The sequence below is a fragment of the Podarcis cretensis genome (assembly GCF_951804945.1).
Source record: "Podarcis cretensis genome assembly, chromosome: 2".
Taxonomy (NCBI): domain Eukaryota; kingdom Metazoa; phylum Chordata; class Lepidosauria; order Squamata; family Lacertidae; genus Podarcis; species Podarcis cretensis.
The window spans coordinates 8,211,334-8,232,271 of NC_137171.1; the positions used below are offsets into that span (position 1 = coordinate 8,211,334).

The following is a 20,938-nucleotide window of genomic DNA, read 5'->3' on the forward strand; positions in this document are numbered from 1 at the left end:
CCATAGAGTTTTGAGAGCTGAAAGAGAGCTTACGCCTACTCCATGTGCCAATATTAATTCTAACCAGAAGATATTTATCATAACCGTGTTCAAATAGGGGACTCCACGGCCTTCTTGGGGTGAACTTGTCTTTATTGCTCGAGTCCTCCTGACATGTAGATGAATTGCAGTGGGACCAGGCTGGTCTGGCAAGAGCGCTCTTTCTTCCCAAACCACCCAGATGTGGATGTCGCCCCCATACCATAAATAGGCAAAGCTGCATCTCTGCCTGCCCTTTAAATCAGGGGTTCAGCTATTTCCTTGTTTCTCTGTAAGAGCAGAAACCTGAAGGTCTACTGATAATGTAAGATCAAGTCGTGAAGCTGTTGGTGGCAAAGTAAGCTATTCTGGAACAACCTTAAAACTTATGATATATTCTTCTGCAGCTGAAAACTTAAGTTTTACGCACCTCAGCTAGAGAGATGTTTTATTTAACTACTTTGCCATTAGCAGGTAAGATAGGCTTAAGCTTGATTGCTTACGTTACCGGAGGAGGAATGTGTTGGTTTCCTCATTCATAAAAAGCTAGATTGAAATCTAGTAGTATATTTTCCTGAAGACATTCCTGCCCTGTCCGGTTTCAACAGTACTGCCAAATGGTACTCTCCAAGGAAGCTGGGGGTTGTAATTCTTTGCATACATGGGTAAGAATATCCAACAGAGAAGTCTCTAGACTACAGTTCACATGCCAGTGGATGTGTCACGTAGCCTGAACATGTCTGGAATATTCTGCTTCAGCAGTTATTTCTTGATAAAACACATGCAATTGAAAGCTGTGTTCTCCTCCATGCCCTGTTTCTGGTTGTGAGAGGGGTTTGAGGCTGCGTCTGTATTTAATTCATGAAGAATTGCAGACACACTTTAGGAAACAGAATCCTTAGGCTGGCTGGCTGGCTGGCTCCCAGAGTTCTCATATCTTGGCTGCTCTTGACCTTGCTGTGCTTTTGTGCCTTTCAGCTGCTCTGGGTTCTCTTGCTAGCCACGATCATTGGCTTGCTTTTGCAGCGTCTGGCAGCGAGGCTGGGCGTGGTAACCGGACTTCATCTGGCAGAAGTATGCAACCGGCAGTATCCCAAGGTGAGTGAATTGAGCCATTCATTTGGAAATTTATCTTGTGCTTTTGTTGCGAGCAGAGGAATGTACCTTGTTGTAGGATCAGATCTCCCCGTGTGTTAAAAGCAGCTAGACAGGATTGGAATATAGGTGATAACTGGTAATGGGGGGTTGAGCAGAGGCAGGATTGAACAGGCCTGGAAGAGGGGGGGCAGGAATTGTGGTAAGTCCCAAGAGGCGCCTGAAGATGCCAGGCTGTTCTCAAAGTCGTAGGTCTGTAGCCAAAGAGTATAAGGGAACTTGATGCATACAAGGGACAGAAGCAGATCCAGAAAGGCAAAAAGAAGCAGATGGGAGAAAGGCAGATGCGTTGTGCCAAAGAGCAACATGCAGTGGAGTTAATGAGACCTAGAAGTTCAAGGAGGTCACTGACAAACTGGAACGTGTCCAGAGGAGGGCAACCAAAATGGTCAAAGGCCTGGAAACGATGCCTTATGAGGAACGGCTAAGGGAGCTGGGCATGTTTAGCCTGGAGAAGAGGAGGTTAAGGGGTGATATGATAGCCATGTTCAAATATATAAAAGGATGTCACATAGAGGAGGGAGAAAGGTTGTTTTCTGCTGCTCCAGAGAAGCGGACACGGAGCAATGGTTCCAAACTACAAGAAAGAAGATTCCACCTAAACATTAGGAAGAACTTCCTGACAGTAAGAGCTGTTCGACAGTGGAATTTGCTGCCAAGGAGTGTGGTGGAGTCTCCTTCTTTGGAGGTCTTTAAGCAGAGGCTTGACAACCATATGTCAGGAGTGCTCTGATGGTGTTTCCTGCTTGGCAGGGGGTTGGACTCGATGGCCCTTGTGGTCTCTTCCAACTCTATGATTCTATGATTCTAAGTTGGAAAGACTACACCAGCCTCCAGATCATCTGGCTTTTGCACTATTTCTGCATATAAAGAAAGCACCGTGGATGTCGCCCCCTTACCATAAATAGGAAAAACTGCATCTCTGCCAGCCCTTTAAATCAGGGGTGCCCTGTCGGGAAATAGGGATGGGTGAATCTGAGTGCACCCCTCTTTTAAGATCATCACCACCTCCATTACCTGGAGGAGAATTTGCTGCTTGCCCCGACTTTCCCATACAGCTCTTACCTTGAACCCAGGGCTTACTTTCCTTTTTTTTTTTAAAGTGAGTATCTGAATGTCTTCTGAATGTGTGCAGAGAGCACTTCTCTCAGCACAGAGTAAATTGCATGCATTTTGAATTACGGGGCTGGGGTTGTGGCTTCCAGGCAGGCTTGCAACTTAGCCTCTTCCTTCCTCCTCGTTTTCTGCTACGCTCGCGCAATATTTGCTTTGTGTTGCCTCTCCATAATCACTTTAATTGCTGGCATTTGAAGAAGCCAGTCTGCTTAAAAGCTTGGATTTTAAACAAGCACAAAGGAGTATTTTGTTGGCTGTGGAATTCTTTTGAGGCTTGTTTCGGCAAGACACAGTTGCCTAAGGATGTGGATCTCAGCTGCAAAACACTCACCTCCACCAGGATTAGCAAACCCTCCTTGTCTGCCCCCATCTTATTTCTGGTGACATGTCTCTGGGTGGTCATGTGTGTGTTTATAGCTAACCCGGGACTCAGTTTCCTCTTGGGGTATTCAGAACTTGACACATCTATTTGCTTCCTCTCCCCCGGGGGTTGCATTAAAACATCCTCAGTAAATAGGAAGTTGGGTTTGAGTTGAGTCCCAGGCCAAGCCAGGCAATTCCAAGTAACTATTTTCCCTGAACTGAAGGAGGAGATCTGAGATCTCCTGGGACTGAGGTGGTGTGGAAACTGCTTCAGCACAGCTTCTTCAAAACAGCCTCCAAAAACCATGTGGGAGGGGCCAGTTTCTGGGAGGGCCGATACTGTCAAAGAAAGAGCTGCAAATGTAGGCTTGTCCCGCCGGCCTTGTACTTCTGTTCTTCCCCTTGGTAGCATCAGGCAGGAAGCTAATGCAAGGAGAGGCAATTTTGCAAACTACCCTATTTTTTGCTCTATAAGACTCACTTTTTCCCTCCTAAAAAGTAAGGGAAATGTGTGTGCGTCTTATGGAGCGAATGCAGGCTGCGCATCTATCCCAGAAGCCAGAACAGCAAGAGGGATCGCTGCTTTCGCTGCGCAGCGATCGCTCTTGCTGTTCTGGCTTCTGGGATTCAGAATATTTTTTTTTCTTGTTTTTCTCCTCCAAAAACTAGGTGCATCTTATGGTCTGGTGCGTCTTATAGAGCGAAAAATCTGGTAAAATGCTGAAAAGTTTCCTTTCACTGTTGTTCGTGGCTCTAATGGGCAGTGCCTTCCGAAAGCTCATTGTGGCTCTCTGCAGAAGGATTTAATTTTTTTTTACTTAAAAGCACGTATCTTCACACTGAGCTTCCCTTGTAGCTGAAAGTTGGCTTTACAAATCTTGTTGGTGTCTGTTGGCTCAGGACTTGCCAAATTCCAGGCAGCGTAATCCACATAGGTGGTTGCCGGTCAGCAGATGCAGAATCCTTCCCTCATCAGAAGTGTTTGATTTCTAAAAACAGACCGCAGCGGCTGTTATTTTTATTGCTCAGTGCCTGTGGTAACTGGGGATCTTGCGCCCCCTTTCAATCTGCAACTGTCGCTGCGTCTGGTTTGATCCACAGGAATTAGACCCTAATATAGTGGGATCCCTCTGGCCCATTGGCTCAATTAGGTCCACCAGGCCTCACAATTTTGGCCGCAAGGCTGTTTTTTTGGCTCATCAGTTTCCACTCACCTGATGCCATGGCAAACGAGTGTGTCTTCCGTCTAGGGCAGAGCAAGACCAGTTCCCCCACCCACCTTGTGGCTAGAAGAACTTTCTGCCTATGATTATGCTCCTCCCTTCCCCAAAGGGACCATGTCGAATTGCATTGAGCTCAGCAGCCATTTCTAATCAATTACTTTTTAATCATTCTGAGTTTCGATTGAGCTGCATCCATTGTTTACTTCTTCTTTTAAAACTCCGTGCTGTAGTGTTTCCACACAATTATATTGATGGAGGTGTTGTTTGCTAATTTTTCCGTGAGGCTTTATTGCCGTGAGCCGCTTTGAGCTCAATATTGTTTTAGGCAAGTGGCGTACAACTATTAAATCTAATACCTGATGCCACACACATGACAGGTAGATCTGTGACTTCAAAAGGACAGTTTGGAGCCTTGGCAGAAGCTGTGGTGCTCCTGTTGCTTAAACAGCCTTAACACTTGATAATATTAGGGCCTAATATTAGCTGTCAAATATAGATAACATTAGGGACGTGGGTGGCGCTGTGGTCTAAACCACAGAGCCTAGGACTTGCCGATCAGAAGGTCAGCAGTTTGAATCCCTGCGACAGGGTGAGTTCCCATTGCTCAGTCCCTGCTCCTGACAATCTAGCAGTTTGAAAACACGTCAAAGTGCAAGTAGATAAATAGGTACCGCTCCGGCGGGAAGGCAAACGGCGTTTCCATGTGCTGCTCTGGTTCGCCAGAAGCAGCTTAGTCATGATGGCCGCATGACCTGGAAGCTGTCTGCGGACAAACGGTGGCTCCTCGGCCTATAGAGTGAGATGAGCACCGGAACCCCAGAGTCGTCCACAACTGGACCTAACAGTCAGGGGAACCTTTTTATAGATAACATTATTAACAAGCTTTCAAGCTTACCTGCTTCATGTGAATAAATACGTATGCTGCGTCTGTGGGGTTTTTTGACCATCAGGTTTTGCTATGTAGAAATGAAACGGAGGCCCAGGAAGGGTTCCTTTTCCTTCTCTCCACCCTATCAAGTAAAAAGGTAAAGGGACCCCTGACCATTAGGTCCATTCGTGGCCGACTCTGGGGTTGCGGCGCTCATCTCGCTTTATTGGCCAAGGGAGCCAGCGTATATGGTCACGTGGCCCAGCATGACTAAGCCGCTTCTGGTGAATCAGAGCAGCACACAGAAACGGCATTTACCTTCCCGCCGAAGGGGTACCTATTTATCTACTTGCACTTTGACGTGCTTTCGAACAGCTAGGTTGGCAGGAGCAGGGACCGAGCAACGGGAACTCACCCTGTCGCGGGGATTCAAACTGCTGACCTTCTGATCGGCAAGTCCTAGGACCGAGCAACGGGAGCTCACCCCGTCGCGGGGATTTGAACCGCCGACCTTCTGATCAGCAAGTCCTAGGCTCTGTGGTTTAACCCACAGTGCCACCCACGTCCAACCCTATCAAGTAGAAGTGGGCAAATCTTTCTGGTGTGCACCTCAGTTGCTCAAGAAAGATTTGGAAAAAGAAAAGTTGTTTATTCATTTATTTAGCAACACCTTTCAGCCATCAACCCAATCAGATGGGCGGGGTACAAATAATAAAATTATCATCATCATCATCATCATCATCATCATCATGGAATTCAAGGTGGGATCCTTGTGGTTCCCAGTCAGTCTTCCATCCAGACAGACTCAAAGCTGCTTACTTTCTTTCAGCAAGGTGGCAGATGCTCTAGGACAGAGCCCTGGGGCACATGAGATTGGTGGGCAAAAAGTAGTATATTTGAAGAGAAAAGGGGTTAAGATTTGGTGGGGAAGAAAGTCACTAATCGCTTGTGGAAATATGGTTGTTTGTGTACCATTAGGATACCTCATAGTAGGAAGGTTGTTCATATTAACAAACTAACAATGGAAGTTGTGTTTGTTTTTTTACAAAATTATGGGTGTATATCCTTGTTTTCCCTATTTGCTTCTTTCAAATTTTGTGTGTGTGTATAAAACAAAATTCTTGATTGTGCTTTAGGTCCCTCGGATTATCTTGTGGTTGATGGTGGAGCTGGCCATTGTTGGCTCAGATATGCAAGAAGTCATCGGCTCAGCAATCGCCATTCACCTCCTGTCTGTTGGGATGTAAGTTGCCTTTTTGTCCTCTGCTTCTGGAGTGGTGTCACCAGTTCGCATTCTGAACGAGGGAAAACATGGTTTGTTTTCTTGCAGTGCCCTGTGTGAAAAGCGGAACTTCTGATGGCTGGTCTATATATGGAAAAATAATAAACATGGCACAGCCCTTCTAGGACTGTCAAAATTTCAGAATGCAGTTGGGAAAGTCGAGATGCTTCTTTTCCTTGTGAAAAAGAAACTCCCTTCATGTAGTGACCTAGTTGATGGCACCTGTCTGTCTCGAGAGACAATGGAGTGCGCCTCTAAGGGTGAAGTCAAACCACTGCATTAGCAGCACCTCTCTGGGGTGCAAGCTTGGGCAGTGTGTATGGAGTTCCTGGGCTGCACAGACAAGACCCCCCCCTCTCGGTCTCACTGATGTGGTCCAAAGGAAAGCCGAGCAATATGTTTGGCACCAGTTTGGCTGCAGGATTGCATCATTGAGAAACTCAGGCTGGAACCATTCATCCCAACTTTCTCGTTTTCCATATTCAGGGATGGTGCAAATGGTTTGGGGATGTGTCTTTTCCTTGGATCCTGGAGAACCTTCAAGCATAGGATTCCACAAATGCATTATTGAACCAGCTTAGTCCCTGGCTGGCTGGCTATGTCCACACAACATTTCTAAACATTTGCAATTCAGCTCACTGATTTCTGCAGGATAGAGGCTCTGGTAGTGCAAAGCCATTCCTCCCATATGCTGTCTCCTCTTTGCTGCCACCAGCTCTCCCATAATGCACCCCCCTTACGCAGAATAAACCAGGGGTAGGGAATCTTTAGGGACGCGGGTGGCGCTGTGGGTTAAACCACAGAGCCTAGGACTTGCTGATCAGAAGGTCGGCAGTTCGAATCCCTGCGATGGGGTGAGCTCTCGTTGCTCGGTCCCTGCTCCTGCCAACCTAGCAGTTCGAAAGCATGTCAAAGTGCAAGTAGATAAATAGGTACCGCTGCGGCAGGAAGGTAAACGGTGTTTCTGTGTGCTGCTCTGGTTCGCCAGAAGCGGCTTAGTCATGCTGGCCACATGACCCGGAAGCTGTACGCCGGCTCCCTCAGCCAATAAAGCGAGATGAGCGCCACAACCCCAGAGTCAGCCACGACTGGACCTAATGGTCAGGGGCCCCTTTACCTTTACCTTAGGGAATCTTTGGCCCTCCAGATGTTGCTGGACTACAGCTCCCATCATCCCTAACCACTAGCCAACTTGGCTGGGGCTGATGGGAATGGGGATCCAATCAGTTCTTGATACCCCCAGGTTCCCCACCCCTGCTGCAAACACTCATCCTCCCGCTTCACCACTGCCTTGCCCTCCTAATTTTATTTTAAACATTGAGTAAGTAAACACACTGCAGATATGGGCAGTTAGAAATGAGATCCACTAAAGGTTTTTTGGCAGAGCTTTTGAAAAATAAACAAGCCTTTATTTGCCAACAGTAACGGAGCAAAGCTGTACTCTGGCAAGCTGAGTGAGGCATCAGAATTGCTCAGCAAGGCCCGGAATTCCCCAGGCAAAGGAATTCAGTACCCCAGACTGGGAATTCCATCGCCAACAGAGCTCTTGTCTGCTGGGAAGCCTAGCACTACACAGTCCCACATAAGGGGTATTTTGACACAATACCGTCTGTTGCGAGACCATGTTTATAATCTATTGCACGTTTTATGTTAATGATTTCTAGTCCTTGTGTAACAAATCGCCACTGGCAAACTGAAAAATAAATCTCAAACCTTTCCCCTGTAGGAACGTTCAAACTTCTTGACGTGATATTATTCACCTTTTTTTCTGAGCCCTTTTCTTTGCTGCTTGCCACCTCTCAAAAAGAAAAAAGTCACAACTGTATACTGTGTTCTAAATGTCTTATTGTTGATATTCTTCCATTGTTCTGGAAGCCCTTCCATCCTGAAGGGCAGGGTGCAGCGGCTATAAATTAAATGGAACTGTGTGCCCCTTATTTTATATGATTGCATCTGAAGAAAGCACCAGAGCTCAGTGGGCAGAGCAAAGACTTTCCATGCCGACGGTCGCAGGTTCAATCCCTGGGACTGGGAATGTCCCCTGCCTGGAACCCTGAGCAGCTGCTTCCAGCCAGTGTGGACAATACTGAGCTACAGGGACAAATTGGTCTGACTCTGTATAAGGCAGGGCTACCACAGCATTCTGATACAGTGGTGCCTCGCAAGACGAAAAGAATCCGTTCCGCGATTCTCTTCGTCTAGCGGTTTTTTTGTCTTGCGAAGCAAGCCCATTGACGGCTTAGCGGATTAGCGCTATTAGCGGTTTAGCGGCTTTTAGCGGCTTATCGGATAAGCGGATAAGCGGATAAGTGGCTTAGCGGCTTAGAAAAAGGGGGGGGGAGGAAAAAAAACCCGCAGGAACTCGCAAGACATTTTCATCTTGCGAAGCAAGCCCATAGGAAATTCGTTTTGCGAAGCACCTCCAAAACGGAAAACTCTTTCTTCTAGCGAGTTTTCCGTCTTGCGAGGCATTCGTCTTGCGGGGCACCACTGTAGTTGTCGTATTTCTTCCAGTTCCTTTCTGAATACTTCTTAACACCGAATTTTTGTGTTATTGTTAAGAATTGCTAGGCAATATTTAATTGCTTTTTTAAAAACAATGGCTACTGTGGAGGGAAGATATGGCCCTTGTTCGAAAGGCTGTCATCCTGGCCCCACTCTCTTTCCCATCCTGAAAGGGCAGCTGGTTTTCTAAAATGCCCACAGGGTTCAGAGCTTAGCTGGGCATAGCCAGTTGTAGCAACCAGGCTGCTGCTAAGTTGCCCTTTTTTTTTCATCACTGGGAAAACACAGCGTTTCACCCCATAAACTGTCAGCAAACATGCTTAGCGTTCCTTGTGACTTTCTCTTATCTGATTCCCTCCCCTTCAACGGTTGAATGAGGATTCCCAGGTTCTTTGCCTCTCAATAGGCAAGTATTTGGTCCACCTTTCCCAACATTTTAAAACAGACTGTGAATGTAAAGGGGGATTGGACCCACTTGGTTTTCAGCCGATGAACTTAGAACACCCTGAAACCTCCTCTGCCTGTTTTATCTTCCTGCAGAATCCCTTTGTGGGGCGGAGTTCTCATCACAATTGCTGACACCTTTATGTTTCTCTTCCTGGACAAGTATGGTAAGCTCCTTTCTTATATAAGTGCTCCTCCTCCTGTCCTTAGTAATCTGACGAGTGGAGCAAGAGCACTTTCGCAATCAACTCTGAGTAGGCCCTGCTATTCATTGGGGCACGCTTGCGAAATCCTGGAAAAGGGCTTTTGCCTGCGACTTGCTTTGCAAAGACAGACTCCACATTGGAGGCCCTGCTGGGAATGAGGATTAGAGCTGGTATGGCTCTCCAGATTGCAGATTGGTGAAGTCTCGCAATCCACTTTGCAAAAGCTGTGGATTCCAGCGGCATGATGTCTTGCAACGGCTACTGATTCAAAATGATTAATTACTTCTCATGTGGCTTTCCTTGTTCCTATAGTAATCAACTTCCTGGTTTGGTATTGCCATTCATTCTTCCCTGCCTCACCTTCCGCCAAAGAACCAGCCTTTGTACATGGCCTCTAATGCTCTATGGGCTGGTGGGCTTAGGAGCCAGTGTGTTGTAGTGGTTAAGAGCGGTAGACTCGTAGTCTGGGGAACCGGGTTCACGTCTCCGCACTTCACATGCAGCTGCTGGGTGACCTTGGGCCAGTCACACTTCTCTGAAGTCTCTCAGCCCCACTCACCTCACAGAGTGTTTGTTGTGGGGGAGGAAGGGAAAGGAGAATGTTAGCTGCTTTTAGACTCCTCCGGGTAGTGATAAAGCGGGATATCAAATCCAAACCCCTCCTTTTCTTCTTCTTCTTGTGTACGCTTTTCATGGAAAGAAAGCCCATTGAGCTTGGTAGACTTTCCTTTCAAGTAAATGTCATGGGATTGGGCTGGAAAGAGTTTCCATTTTGTGATGCAGGTGTGCACCTGTCACTCAGTATTATGGAATCCTTCCTGTCTGAGAGAGAAGCCACAATGCTTTTGCTGAGTTCTCTTCCCACACCAACCCAAGTCTCTCTCTCTCTCTCTCTCTCTCTCTCTCTCTCTCTCTCTCTCTCTCTCTGTGTGTGTGTGTGTGTGTGTGTGTGTGTTGTGGAAAATGTTCTGTACTTGGCTTATGAAAATTGCTGGTCTCTTCATTGCTGGAGACACTGCAATCCAGCCTTTCCTACCTGCCCCCACCTCTTCAATTGCCTGTTTTCCTTTTTCTTTTTTCAAACTTGTTAAATTGTGAAAGACTTAAGGGGAGCGTTTGCCCATGCTAGAATTGGAATTTGTTTCCATTGCACCTCTGAAGCACAGGGGGCATATATGGGTCTTTAGAAATGAAACGCCAGCATGGTTCTCCTCTTCTTCCCCCAGTGCTAGACCACTCGATGGACCCTTTTGCTTCTTTAAAATTATTTGAAGACTGTCCACCCCACTCTCTCCTGAATTAGAGTACCTGTTCATCTGTGGTCATGCTTCAATTGCGAACCACTCTGTCCCTATAGTACAGCTGATCTTTTGTTCTAGCAAAACAATATAGTTGTCCTGGGTGCTGGAACGAGATTGAAAATATATTTTGACTGCTGATCTAGTTGCATCCTAACAGTTGTATTCAATGCACCACTTAAGTCGCTTGTTCCACCAGTGCAAGGATTCCTCCTTGCGCAATGGAAGGGCCTCACACTGTGCTGGACATTCACGGCATGCATGTCATTTTGTTGAATGCCGCCCCGGGAGAGCAACTTGTGCGGTGTGTAAATGCGCACGGTGCTGCTTGACCTGATGCCCGGTGTGACGAGGTGAGGCACTGAGGAAATGCTTTCACTATTCTGGACTGTACGGAAGGACTTTTGGCTCCCAAAGTATCTTTTAAATGGTGCGTGTGTGTCTTTTTCAGGCTTGAGGAAACTGGAAGCTTTTTTCGGGTTCCTGATTACTATTATGGCCCTTACATTTGGATATGAGGTAACATTCCTTTTTAATATGTGGGGGTTTTGCATTAGAGATTAAAAAGCGACTTTTCCCATTTAGGATGTAACAAAACATGTTGAACTAGATGATTCTATGTGACATCTTCTAGTGGTTTCACGTAAGTGTTGGTACATAGTCTGACTGGCCATAGAAGTGGTCTTCATATTGTTTGGGGTGAGCTTGTGATTTCCCACAGGGGTGAAATTTGCAGCTTTGTGGTGATGCATTCACACCTTCCTTCATATTTATTTTTATCATGCTTATATCCGCTCCTTCCTCTCAATGGAAGCACAGGGTGTGGCTAACAATATAAAATATTAGCAATAAAATGTTGTTAGAACTTCTCATCAGAGCCAGATATGAAAACAAAACAGCAGCTGTGTAGTCAGCAAAATCTGTTACACCCCAAGGGTACAGATGAATAGATCTAATGCGACCATAGCTCTGTATCAACATGGCCATGTAAGAGTGGGCTGAAAAGAGAGATTTGCTGTCTTGGTCTTCCCCAACCCAGTGCCCTCCAGGTGTTTTGGACTACAACTCCAATCAACCACAGCAAGCGTGGCCGTTGGTCAGGGTTAGTGGGAGTTGTGGTTCAGTAAATGTCTGTGGAAGGCTGCACTGTACGAGGAGGGGCAAGTACCTCACGAGGGCATTGCTGCATTGGTCTAAAAGTAGACATCTGTATCTTGCCCAAGGCTGCTTGCGATTCCAGCTGTGCTAATAGCCATCCTCTATGTCCCTACAGTATTTTAGGGTTGGACCAGACCAGGGCCAGTTGTTGAAAGGGATGTTCATGCCCTATTGTGAAGGCTGTGGTGTCCCTCAGCTAGAGCAAGCCGTCGGGATCGTGGGTGCTGTCATCATGCCACACAACATGTACTTGCATTCTGCACTGGTCAAGGTAAGCTTGGGGCGTTTTTGTTTTGTGCCGATTTTCACTTCAGTCTTTCCCCTCACCAGACGTTCCCGGGGACAGTCCCCGGATTTGCAAATCTGTCCCCGGACAAATTCCGTCCCCAGATTTGCAAAACTTTATCCCCAGGAAACGTGGCAGTGGCAGCCTCAGCAGCCCAGAGCCAGCCTGGTAGCGCAGTTGGCTCTGGCTGGCTTCAGGAGCTGCTTGCTGCCGCCGCCGCCACTGCCAAAGGAGAACAAGGGATGTCTGGCAGTGCAGATCTCCTTCCCCCTTTGTTTTGACAGATCGGGGGAGGCTCGGGAGTCATGGGCAGGTGAGTGCTGCCCAGGAGGGGCACAAGGCGCATGGTTTCTCTGCCAGGCAAGGTGCAAAGCCCTTCTTCTGCACTCTGTGAAACAGAAATGTGCAGAGTTTTTTTTAAAAAACTGGGTAACCGCCGCCCGCCTGTGACTCCCGAGCCTCCCCCGTTCAGTCAAAACAAAGGAGGAAGGGGGCAGGAGATCGGGGGAGTCTCGGGAGTCATGGGCAGGTGGCGCACTGTTGCCCAGTTTTTCAAAAACTCTGCGCATTTAAGTTTCACAGGGTGCGCAAGAAGGGCTTTGCACCATTATACAATATGCACATGTGCTTGGGCCCAGGGTCTTTTGCCTCAACAGCCCCACTGCTGATTCCCTGTTGCTACTCAGCTTCCAAAAAAAGAAGAAAAAAAAGTGTCCCCGGATTCAAATCAAATAACCATACACTCACGAATGCCACACAACGAAGTCACACTTGTGAACCTTCGCACACTTGGCTTCTGAAGCGGCCGCCTGTTCTGTGACACTGTGGCACCACTGTTGCTTCCATCTCGCATGTCTGTGTACACACACACACTGGGAAATTAATCCTGTGGTGTAGTTAAAATGGCTGCCTTTGCTATACTGCTCGCTGTGCTAAAATACCGTATTTTTCGCCCTATAGGATGCACTTTTTCCCCTGCAAAAATGAAGGGGAAATGTGTGTCCTATGGGGCGAATGCAGGCTTTCGCTGAAGCCTGGTGAGCGAGGGGGGTCGGTGCGCACCAACCTCTCTCACTCTCTAGGCTTCAGGAAGCTATCCACTAGCCGTGGAAGACACAGCTCTCCCACGGCTAGCGGAGACCTTGCCTGCACCCAGAAGCTTGGGGCGCGCTGAGCTCAGCATGCCCCAAGCTTCGGGCTTCGCGCAGCTCTCCCACGGCTAGCAGAGACCTTGCCGGCACCCAGAAGCTTGGGGCGCGCTGAGCTCAGCATGCCCCAAGCTTCGGGCTTCGCGCAGCTCTCCCACGGCTAGCAGAGACCTTGCCGGCACCCAGAAGCTTGGGGCGCGCTGAGCTCAGCATGCCCCAAGCTTCAGGCTTCGCGCAGCTCTCCCACGGCTAGCGGAGACCTTGCCTGCACCCAGAAGCTTGGGGCGCGCTGAGCTCAGCATGCCCCAAGCTTCGGGCTTCGCGCAGCTCTCCCACGGCTAGCAGAGACCTTGCTGGCACCCAGAAGCTTGGGGCGCGCTGAGCTCAGCATGCCCCAAGCTTCGGGCTTCGCGCAGCTCTCCCACGGCTTGCGGATAGCAGCCTGTTCTGGGGGCTGGGGTCGAGGGAAGCTCGGGCTTCCCTCGCCCCAGCCCCGCACCTGGGGGGGAATAATTTTTTTTCTTTATTTCCCCCCCCAAAAAAAACTAGGTGCGTCCTATGGGCCGGTGCATCCTATGGGGCGAAAAATACGGTAATAATGCTGGGGGAGCGGAGAGGAGGCCAAAGATACTCTCACCACCCAGCAGTCAAATTGTGCCTACCATTGATGCCTTCAAATCAGCCTTCCATGAAAGGCATTCATCCATGCACCACAACAACCGTGCAGGCTGATAGGAAGAAGCCACAGCATCTCTCATGGCACAGGCCCCCCTAGCTCCATGGCCAGGAAGACAGCAGTTGTGGCTTGCTACCGTAACCCTAGTTAGAGGGACGTGGGTGGCGCTGTGGTCTAAACCACCGAGCCTCTTGGGCTTGCCGATCAGAAGGTCGGCGGTTCGAATCCCTGCGACAGGGTGAGCTCCCGTTCCTTGGTCCCTGCTCCTGCCAACCTAGCAGTTCGAAAGCACACCAGTGCAAGCAGATAAATAGGTACCGCTCCGGCAGGAAGGTAAATGGCGTTTCCGTGTGCTCTGGCTTCCGTCATGGTGTCCTGTTGCGCCAGAAGCGGTTTAGTCATGCTGGTCACATGACCTGGAAAGCTGTCTGTGGACAAACACAGGCTCCCTCGGCCTAAAAAGGAGATGAGCGCCGCACCATCATAGTCGCCTTTGACTGGACTTAACTGTTCAGGGGTCCTTTACCTTAACCCTAGTCTTGGTTGCCTGTTATGTTGGCAGGATACCACAGGGATTGTTGCAGCCTGTGATAGGTTTTTAAAATCTAGTCACTCTTTTGAGAAGAGTGAACAGAGTTAACAGCCCTCTTTGGGATATTTTACAGCTTTATAACCTTTATAGTTTTCAGCGGTGTGTGTTTTCCCTTTAAATTCACGTTCCTGTATAAAATGTGTTGTGGTTCCCATCTTGAACTAAAAAATGACCACATCAGTAGTCCAGCACCCTTGTTCTCATGGTGGCCAAGCAGATGCATATGGGCTGCATTAAGAAGTGCTTTCTTTTCCCCCTGTTCCTAATCTTCCAGGATTCAGCTTTCTTAGACGAACCCAGGTTCTAGTATTACTGTATTTTTCGCTCCATAAGGTGCACTGACCATAAGGCGCACTTGTTTTTAGAGGGGGAAATCAAGAAAAAAAATAATATTTCCCTCCCAGCCCCAAAGAAGCCAAGACAGTGAGTGGGATCCACCCACTTGTGTGCTGCTTTTGGCGGCTTTTCCTGCCTGCCTCCCCCCTGCATTCACTCCATAAGACGCACACACATTTCCCCTTACTTTTTAGGAGGGAAAAAGTGTGTCTTATGGAGTGAAAAATACGGTATGTTGGGTAGGCCAAGGTGGGAATTCCCATACATTAACTTTCTGTTCCGAAAGGCTGAGGTAGTCACAGGTACATTATCGTACAGCATGTATCTGTGAGACCCTATGTACACAGCCTAGCCCGCCTAACTATTGACCTTCAAAAGATGGGTGAATATTCAGGATTCGCAGAGGATGCCACCTGTTGGCTTGGACACGGCCTTGAATAAACCTCTTCTCGCAGGCTGTGATAACCTGTTCTCTTTCCGTCCAGTCTCGACAGGTGAATCGGGCCAACAAGAAGGAGGTCAGTGAGGCCAACAAATATTTCTTCATAGAATCCTGCATTGCCCTCTTCATCTCCTTCATTATAAACGTCTTTGTCGTTTCGGTCTTTGCCCAAGCCTTCTTCGGAAAGACAAACAAAGACTTGGTGAGTCCCTATTCTCTGTTTCTATTCTGGTACACTTTCTTCCATAATTTTAAGGCATTCCCAGAAGGGAACAGGATATATATACCAGTAACTTGGCGTGACCCAAACGAAACCAATATTTGAAGCATTTATGTCGCACTCATCTGTCAAAAAGCGTCCTTTGAGTGGATGTGAAGATCAGTAATAAGGCAGGCCCCACCCTGAAAGAGGATCACACAAAAGCAAATGCGACTGGAGGGAAAAGAAGGGAGAAAGCCAAGCCCAGGCACTGATTCTTGGTTACAAAATACCTATAAGACCTGTTGGAAACAGTTCAAGGAAAAGGGGAGTTGCTTGGATCTCAAAAGAATCAATAGAGCGACCATACATATGGGACCAGCACGGGTGACCGTGCCTGGCGAATATTTAATATTCCTACCTTCATGGCTGTGATTTGTGGGTTGGTCACTTAATTCTATTCTGATTTTGAGCTGTGTTTTAATCAATTGTTTGATTTTGTGTTTTTAATGTATTATATATTTGGTGTTAGCCGTCCTGTGCCCGGCCTTGGCCAGGGAGGGCAGGGTATAAATAAATTATTATTATTATTATTATTATTTATTATTATTATTATTATTATTATTATTATTATTATTATTATTATTATTATTTTATTACATCCCATTTCTCCTGCTGCATCCTGATGGAATCTCCAAGCATTTATATTTATATTTATTATATTATATTATGTTATATTATATTATATTATATTATATTACATTACATTACATCATATCATATATCATATCATATCATATCATATCATATCATATCATATCATATCATATCATATCATATCCCAGCAATATGTTCCTTTCCTCCTACTTGGATCGACTTTGTGAAAACGTAGTTTTTGAAACATGTCAAAATTTGTCTTTGCAGCAAGAAATGTGTGCAAATAAAACCTTTGCTCCACCTACGTTGTTTCAATCAAATGGGACCCTGGATGTCGATATCTATAAAGGGGTGAGTAGGTCTTTGAACGGACATATTCATTTTTCTTGAGGTAGCAAAGGAATATTGGGCTTGGCTCAGAACCATATTTGATCGTTTCAGCCCTTGCTCCCCCAAACAAAGTTGACTACATTTAAAATTCATGAAGAATCTTGTGTGTAGCCAAGGAAAGGTTGAATCTAATGTTATGCAAGCAGACTTCCACTGGTGCAATGGGACTTTCCCTCCTCCTCCCCCATGCCCCCCTCCCAGCACACATTTCAAATCTTCCAGAGACACCCCCTGGAGCAGATTTTCGGGGGTGCAGGAGGTCCCATTGGAATAGCAGAACACTCTAACATTTAGCTTGTACAGTGTCTACATTCTCTTTTATCTCCTTCTATTATCACTTTTAAAAAGAGCAGTGATAAACACAGCTCTATAAGGATGCTGGCTAAAAGTACAAATTTAAAAGGTAAAGGACCCTTGATCATTAGGTCCAGTCGTGGACGACTCTGGGGTTGCGGCGCACATCTCGCTTTACTGGCCGAGGGAGCCGGCGTTTGTCCGCAGACAGCTTCCGGGTCATGTGGCCAAGCATGACTAAGCCGCTTCTGGCGAAACCAGAGCAGCGCACGGAAACGCCGTTTACCTTCCTGCTGGAGTGGTACCTATTTATCTACTTGCACTTTGACATGCTTTTGAACTGCTAGATGGGCAAGAGCAGGGACCAAGCAATGGGCGCTCACCCCATCATGGGGATTCGAACCACTGACCTTCCGATCAGGCTCAGTGGTTTAGACCACAGCGCCACCCGCATCAAATTAAAAACCACCATAACCTACCTCTGAAAAACATGAATATGCAGAGTCGTAAAATGTTCCGTTTTGAAGACAGTGAACAAATCTGCCTTAAAAAGGAAGGTTTAACATGCTTCCAGAAGGATGTTAAAGAGGAGCTATCAAAGATCTTGGGGAACCTGGTGGAGTACATGCTGACACCCCCCCCCCCAAAAAAAAACCCCAACCCCACTTCAAACTGGAGACAATGCTTTATCAGGCATTAGGGCAACAATCCATATGTTGTCTGTAAAAAAAAAAAAAAAAACCCTGCAAAAGTTTTGATTTCAATGTTTCAGCCATTGTTTTTCCTCTGGATTTAGCAGGGAAGGACAAGAAAGGAGATGCAAATATTAGACAAGTTTGGGTCTCCCCTTCATTGCTCTAGTGCAGGGGCCAGCAAACTTTTTCAGCAAGGGGCCGGTCCACTGTCCCTCAGACCTTGTGGGGGGCCAGACTGTATTCTGGAGGGGGGGAAATGAACGAGTTCCTTTGCCCCACAAATAACCCAGAGATGCATTTTAAATAAAAGGACACATTCTACACATGTAAAAACACACTGATTCCCGGAATGTCTGCGGGCCAGATTTAGAAGACGATTGCGCCGGATCTGGCCTCCAGGCCTTTGTTTGCCTGCCCATGGTCTAATGTTCTGCAAACAACCTCAGGGAGGTTTTTTTATTTCTGCTCCCATCCAAAGCAATAGTTCAAGCTCATTGCTCTTGGGAAAATGGAAAGCTGACAACATAACTGTCATTTGGCACTGGTGTATTTATGAAAATTAATGTATGTGTGCAGTAGCCCTGACCTTCAAGTGCATGTTCTGTTTGAGTAAATTGGCCAACCTCATCTAAATAGCGGTTTTAATAAAATGGCCCCCTTGCATTAGATCGCTGCCTTGGCAGCTCTAAATTGTAAGTCTTTATTTGCCCTCCCCCCTCAGAATTTCACGTTTACACATCACTGACAAGAATCCTTCTGTGTTCTAGGGTGTTGTTCTGGGTTGTTCTTTTGGCCCAGCTGCTCTCTACATCTGGGCTATCGGGATTCTCGCTGCAGGTCAGAGTTCGACAATGACGGGAACATATTCTGGACAATTTGTCATGGAGGTATTTCATCTCTCTTCGGCCATGTTGGCTTATGTTTGTCAACCAGGAACCCTTTTCCTTACTTGAGTGAGGATGAGATGATGGAGATGTCGCAACCTGGTCTAAACAGTTCAGTTACCTGTGGGTGTTTTGCTTTCTGGTGTATGCAAGCAATTCTGCATGAAATCTCTCACCTGCAAAAGAAAAGCAGCGTGCAATAACTTAGGCTGCTGTGTAGCATCTTCAGAGCAGATGCTGGGACTAAGAAAACAAACAACAAAACTTGTCTTAATGGCATTTTTAATACCTTTTTTTAAAAATCAGACTTTGCATGGCTTTCCATTTAAAGGTAAAGGGACCCCCTGACCATTAGGTCCAGTCGTGGACGACTCTGGGGTTGCCGCGCTCATCTCGCTTTATTGGCCGAGGGAGCCGGTGTATAGCTTACATACAGATTCCGGGTCATACATACAGATTCCGGGTCATGTGGCCAACATGACTAAGCCGCTTCTGCCAAACCAGAGCAGTGCATGGAAACGCCGTTTACCTTCCTGCCGGAGTGATACCTATTTATCTACTTGCACTTTGACGTGCTTTCGAACTGTTAGGTTGGCAGGAGCTGGGACCGAGCAACGGAAGCTCACCCCGTTGCAGGGATTTGAACCACTGACCTTCTCGTCGGCAAGCCCAAGAGGCTCAGTTGTTTAACCCACAGTGCCACCCACGTCCCGTGGTTTTCCATTTATGATTATATAAATAAAAATGATTATTTTTTTATTTAAAAAAATCACCATGGAGTGATGTTTATGAAAATGAAAGACACACAAAGGTAAACGATGATCAAGTGAGAGAATACCGGAAGGTTGAGAGCGTATCTTTGTGAAGGTTCTGAGCATTAAGCTGAAAACTAGCTAGTTAACCTGAGAATGTCTTCCTTGTACCCGTATCCCACCCTACAAACTGTTGTTTGATGACATTTGAGCTCTGCTGGCTATTCGGGTCATTTGTCTCCCCATTGCTTGTTTCAGGGGTTCCTCAATCTGAAGTGGTCGCGCTTTGCTCGAGTGGTTTTGACTCGCTCCATCGCCATCACGCCCACCCTCCTGGTTGCCATTTTCCAAGATGTGGAACGCCTGACCGGCATGAACGACTTCCTCAACGTTCTTATGAGCCTGCAGGTGAGAGTCCTGAAGAATAGTTGTGGGGGCACATTTACTGGCCGCAGCGAAATTTGCCCTCGGAAAGGCTTGGGAGGGATGACGGAATCCAGGTCCGACGCACTGGTTTTCAAAAGCAGGGATTTGAAATAATAAAACCTAGCAGTCCAATGAACGGAAACGCAGCACATACTGAGTTGGTTTAGCAGTCTAGGGCCCATTTGTTTTCTACGTGGAATGTCAGACCTCTGCAATGCAGGTTATTTCGTATGCTAAAGGGGACAAGCCATCACCCTCCAGGGAAATATCATAGACTTGAGGGTGAGTTTTGTAAGGCCGGCTAGGAGGAAATCCAGAGCTGGAAGCCCAAGTTTAGAATACCTTCTTGAGCAATATCTCCCTCTCCCCTTTTTTTCTTCCTTTCCAGCTTCCTTTTGCATTAATTCCAGTCCTCACATTCACCAGTTTGCGTCCTGTGATGAATGACTTCGCCAATGGCCTGTAAGTATGAAGGATTGCATGCGTAGCACATCCTTGAGGGACATGAGAAGGGTAAAAACAGATGCATAATAATGCTTCTGAGCAGATATTTCTCAGTACAGTGGTACCTTGGTTTACGAACTTAATCCATTCCGGAAGACCATTCTTAAACCAAAGCGTTCTTAAACCAAGGCGTGCTTTCCCATAGCAGCGGGGGACTCGATTTACAAATGGAACACACTCAACAGGAAGCGAAACGTTCTTATTCCAAGGCAAAGTTCACAAACCAAAACACCTCCTTCCAGGTTTGCAGCGTTCTTGATCCAAGCTGTTCATAAACTAAGCTGATCTTAAACCAAGGTGCCACTGTATCTGGGAACTGTTGTCACTTGGGCAAGCCACTTTAAATCTCCGCACCTGGATGTAATTCCGCAGCAGGTTGAAGCTTCGCTTTATTACTACGAAGGGACACTCTTAAGATAGGACTGTGTGCCTGTGCCTGTATGCACACAGTATTTCTCTCCCCACCCTATAAATAAAAAAGGGCAGAGGACACCCTTCCCCAAATGTGTGGACTGTGTTTTATAGTCATTATGACTAGTGGAACCTGCAGCTTTTCTGTGGGATACCAGGACCACGTGTCCATTTTAGTTTGCTGTACTCCTGGGCAACATCTTTCTCTGTGTTTCGCCAGGCTGCTGTGTGCAACCACTGCTGCCACAGGTAACAAAAAAAAAATCAACTTCCAGCACATCGCATAAATACTTAAAAAGCAATACATGGAGTGACTTGCCAAGCTGCCAAACCTTTTACACTGCCGTAAAACTTAGTAGAATACCACTCGTGTGTGTGTGTGTGTGTGTGTGTGTGTACGTGTGTACACACACACACACACACACACACATATATATACGCACACACACTTTTATACACACACACACACACACACACACACACACACACACCCTACCTCATCACTGCAGATGGTGACAGCAGTCACGAAATTAAAAGACACCTGTTTCTTGGGAGAAAAGCAATGACAAACCTAGACAGCATCTTAAAAAGCAGAGACATCACCTTGCCG

At 46.9% G+C, this 20,938-nt stretch overlaps 1 protein-coding gene and 1 long non-coding RNA gene across 6 annotated transcripts in view; one reads left to right on the forward strand and one right to left on the reverse strand.

The window, feature by feature from the left end:
* The window catches only part of LOC307210816, a 285,910-nt gene that overhangs the window by 106,121 nt on the left and 158,851 nt on the right, over window positions 1–20,938 (reverse strand). The window lies entirely within an intron of this gene.
* The window catches only part of SLC11A2 (solute carrier family 11 member 2), a 64,426-nt gene that overhangs the window by 27,016 nt on the left and 16,472 nt on the right, over window positions 1–20,938 (forward strand). For all 5 annotated transcript variants that reach the window (XM_079966725.1, XM_079966726.1, XM_079966727.1 and 2 more), the window contains 10 exons: window positions 997–1,116; window positions 5,880–5,986; window positions 9,071–9,141; window positions 10,930–10,997; window positions 11,752–11,907; window positions 15,160–15,318; window positions 16,240–16,323; window positions 18,119–18,238; window positions 19,246–19,395; window positions 19,802–19,875. In XM_079966725.1, coding sequence (XP_079822851.1) covers window positions 997–1,116; window positions 5,880–5,986; window positions 9,071–9,141; window positions 10,930–10,997; window positions 11,752–11,907; window positions 15,160–15,318; window positions 16,240–16,323; window positions 18,119–18,238; window positions 19,246–19,395; window positions 19,802–19,875 — 1,109 coding nt within the window. The remainder of the gene's footprint in view (window positions 1–996; window positions 1,117–5,879; window positions 5,987–9,070; window positions 9,142–10,929; window positions 10,998–11,751; window positions 11,908–15,159; window positions 15,319–16,239; window positions 16,324–18,118; window positions 18,239–19,245; window positions 19,396–19,801; window positions 19,876–20,938) is intronic.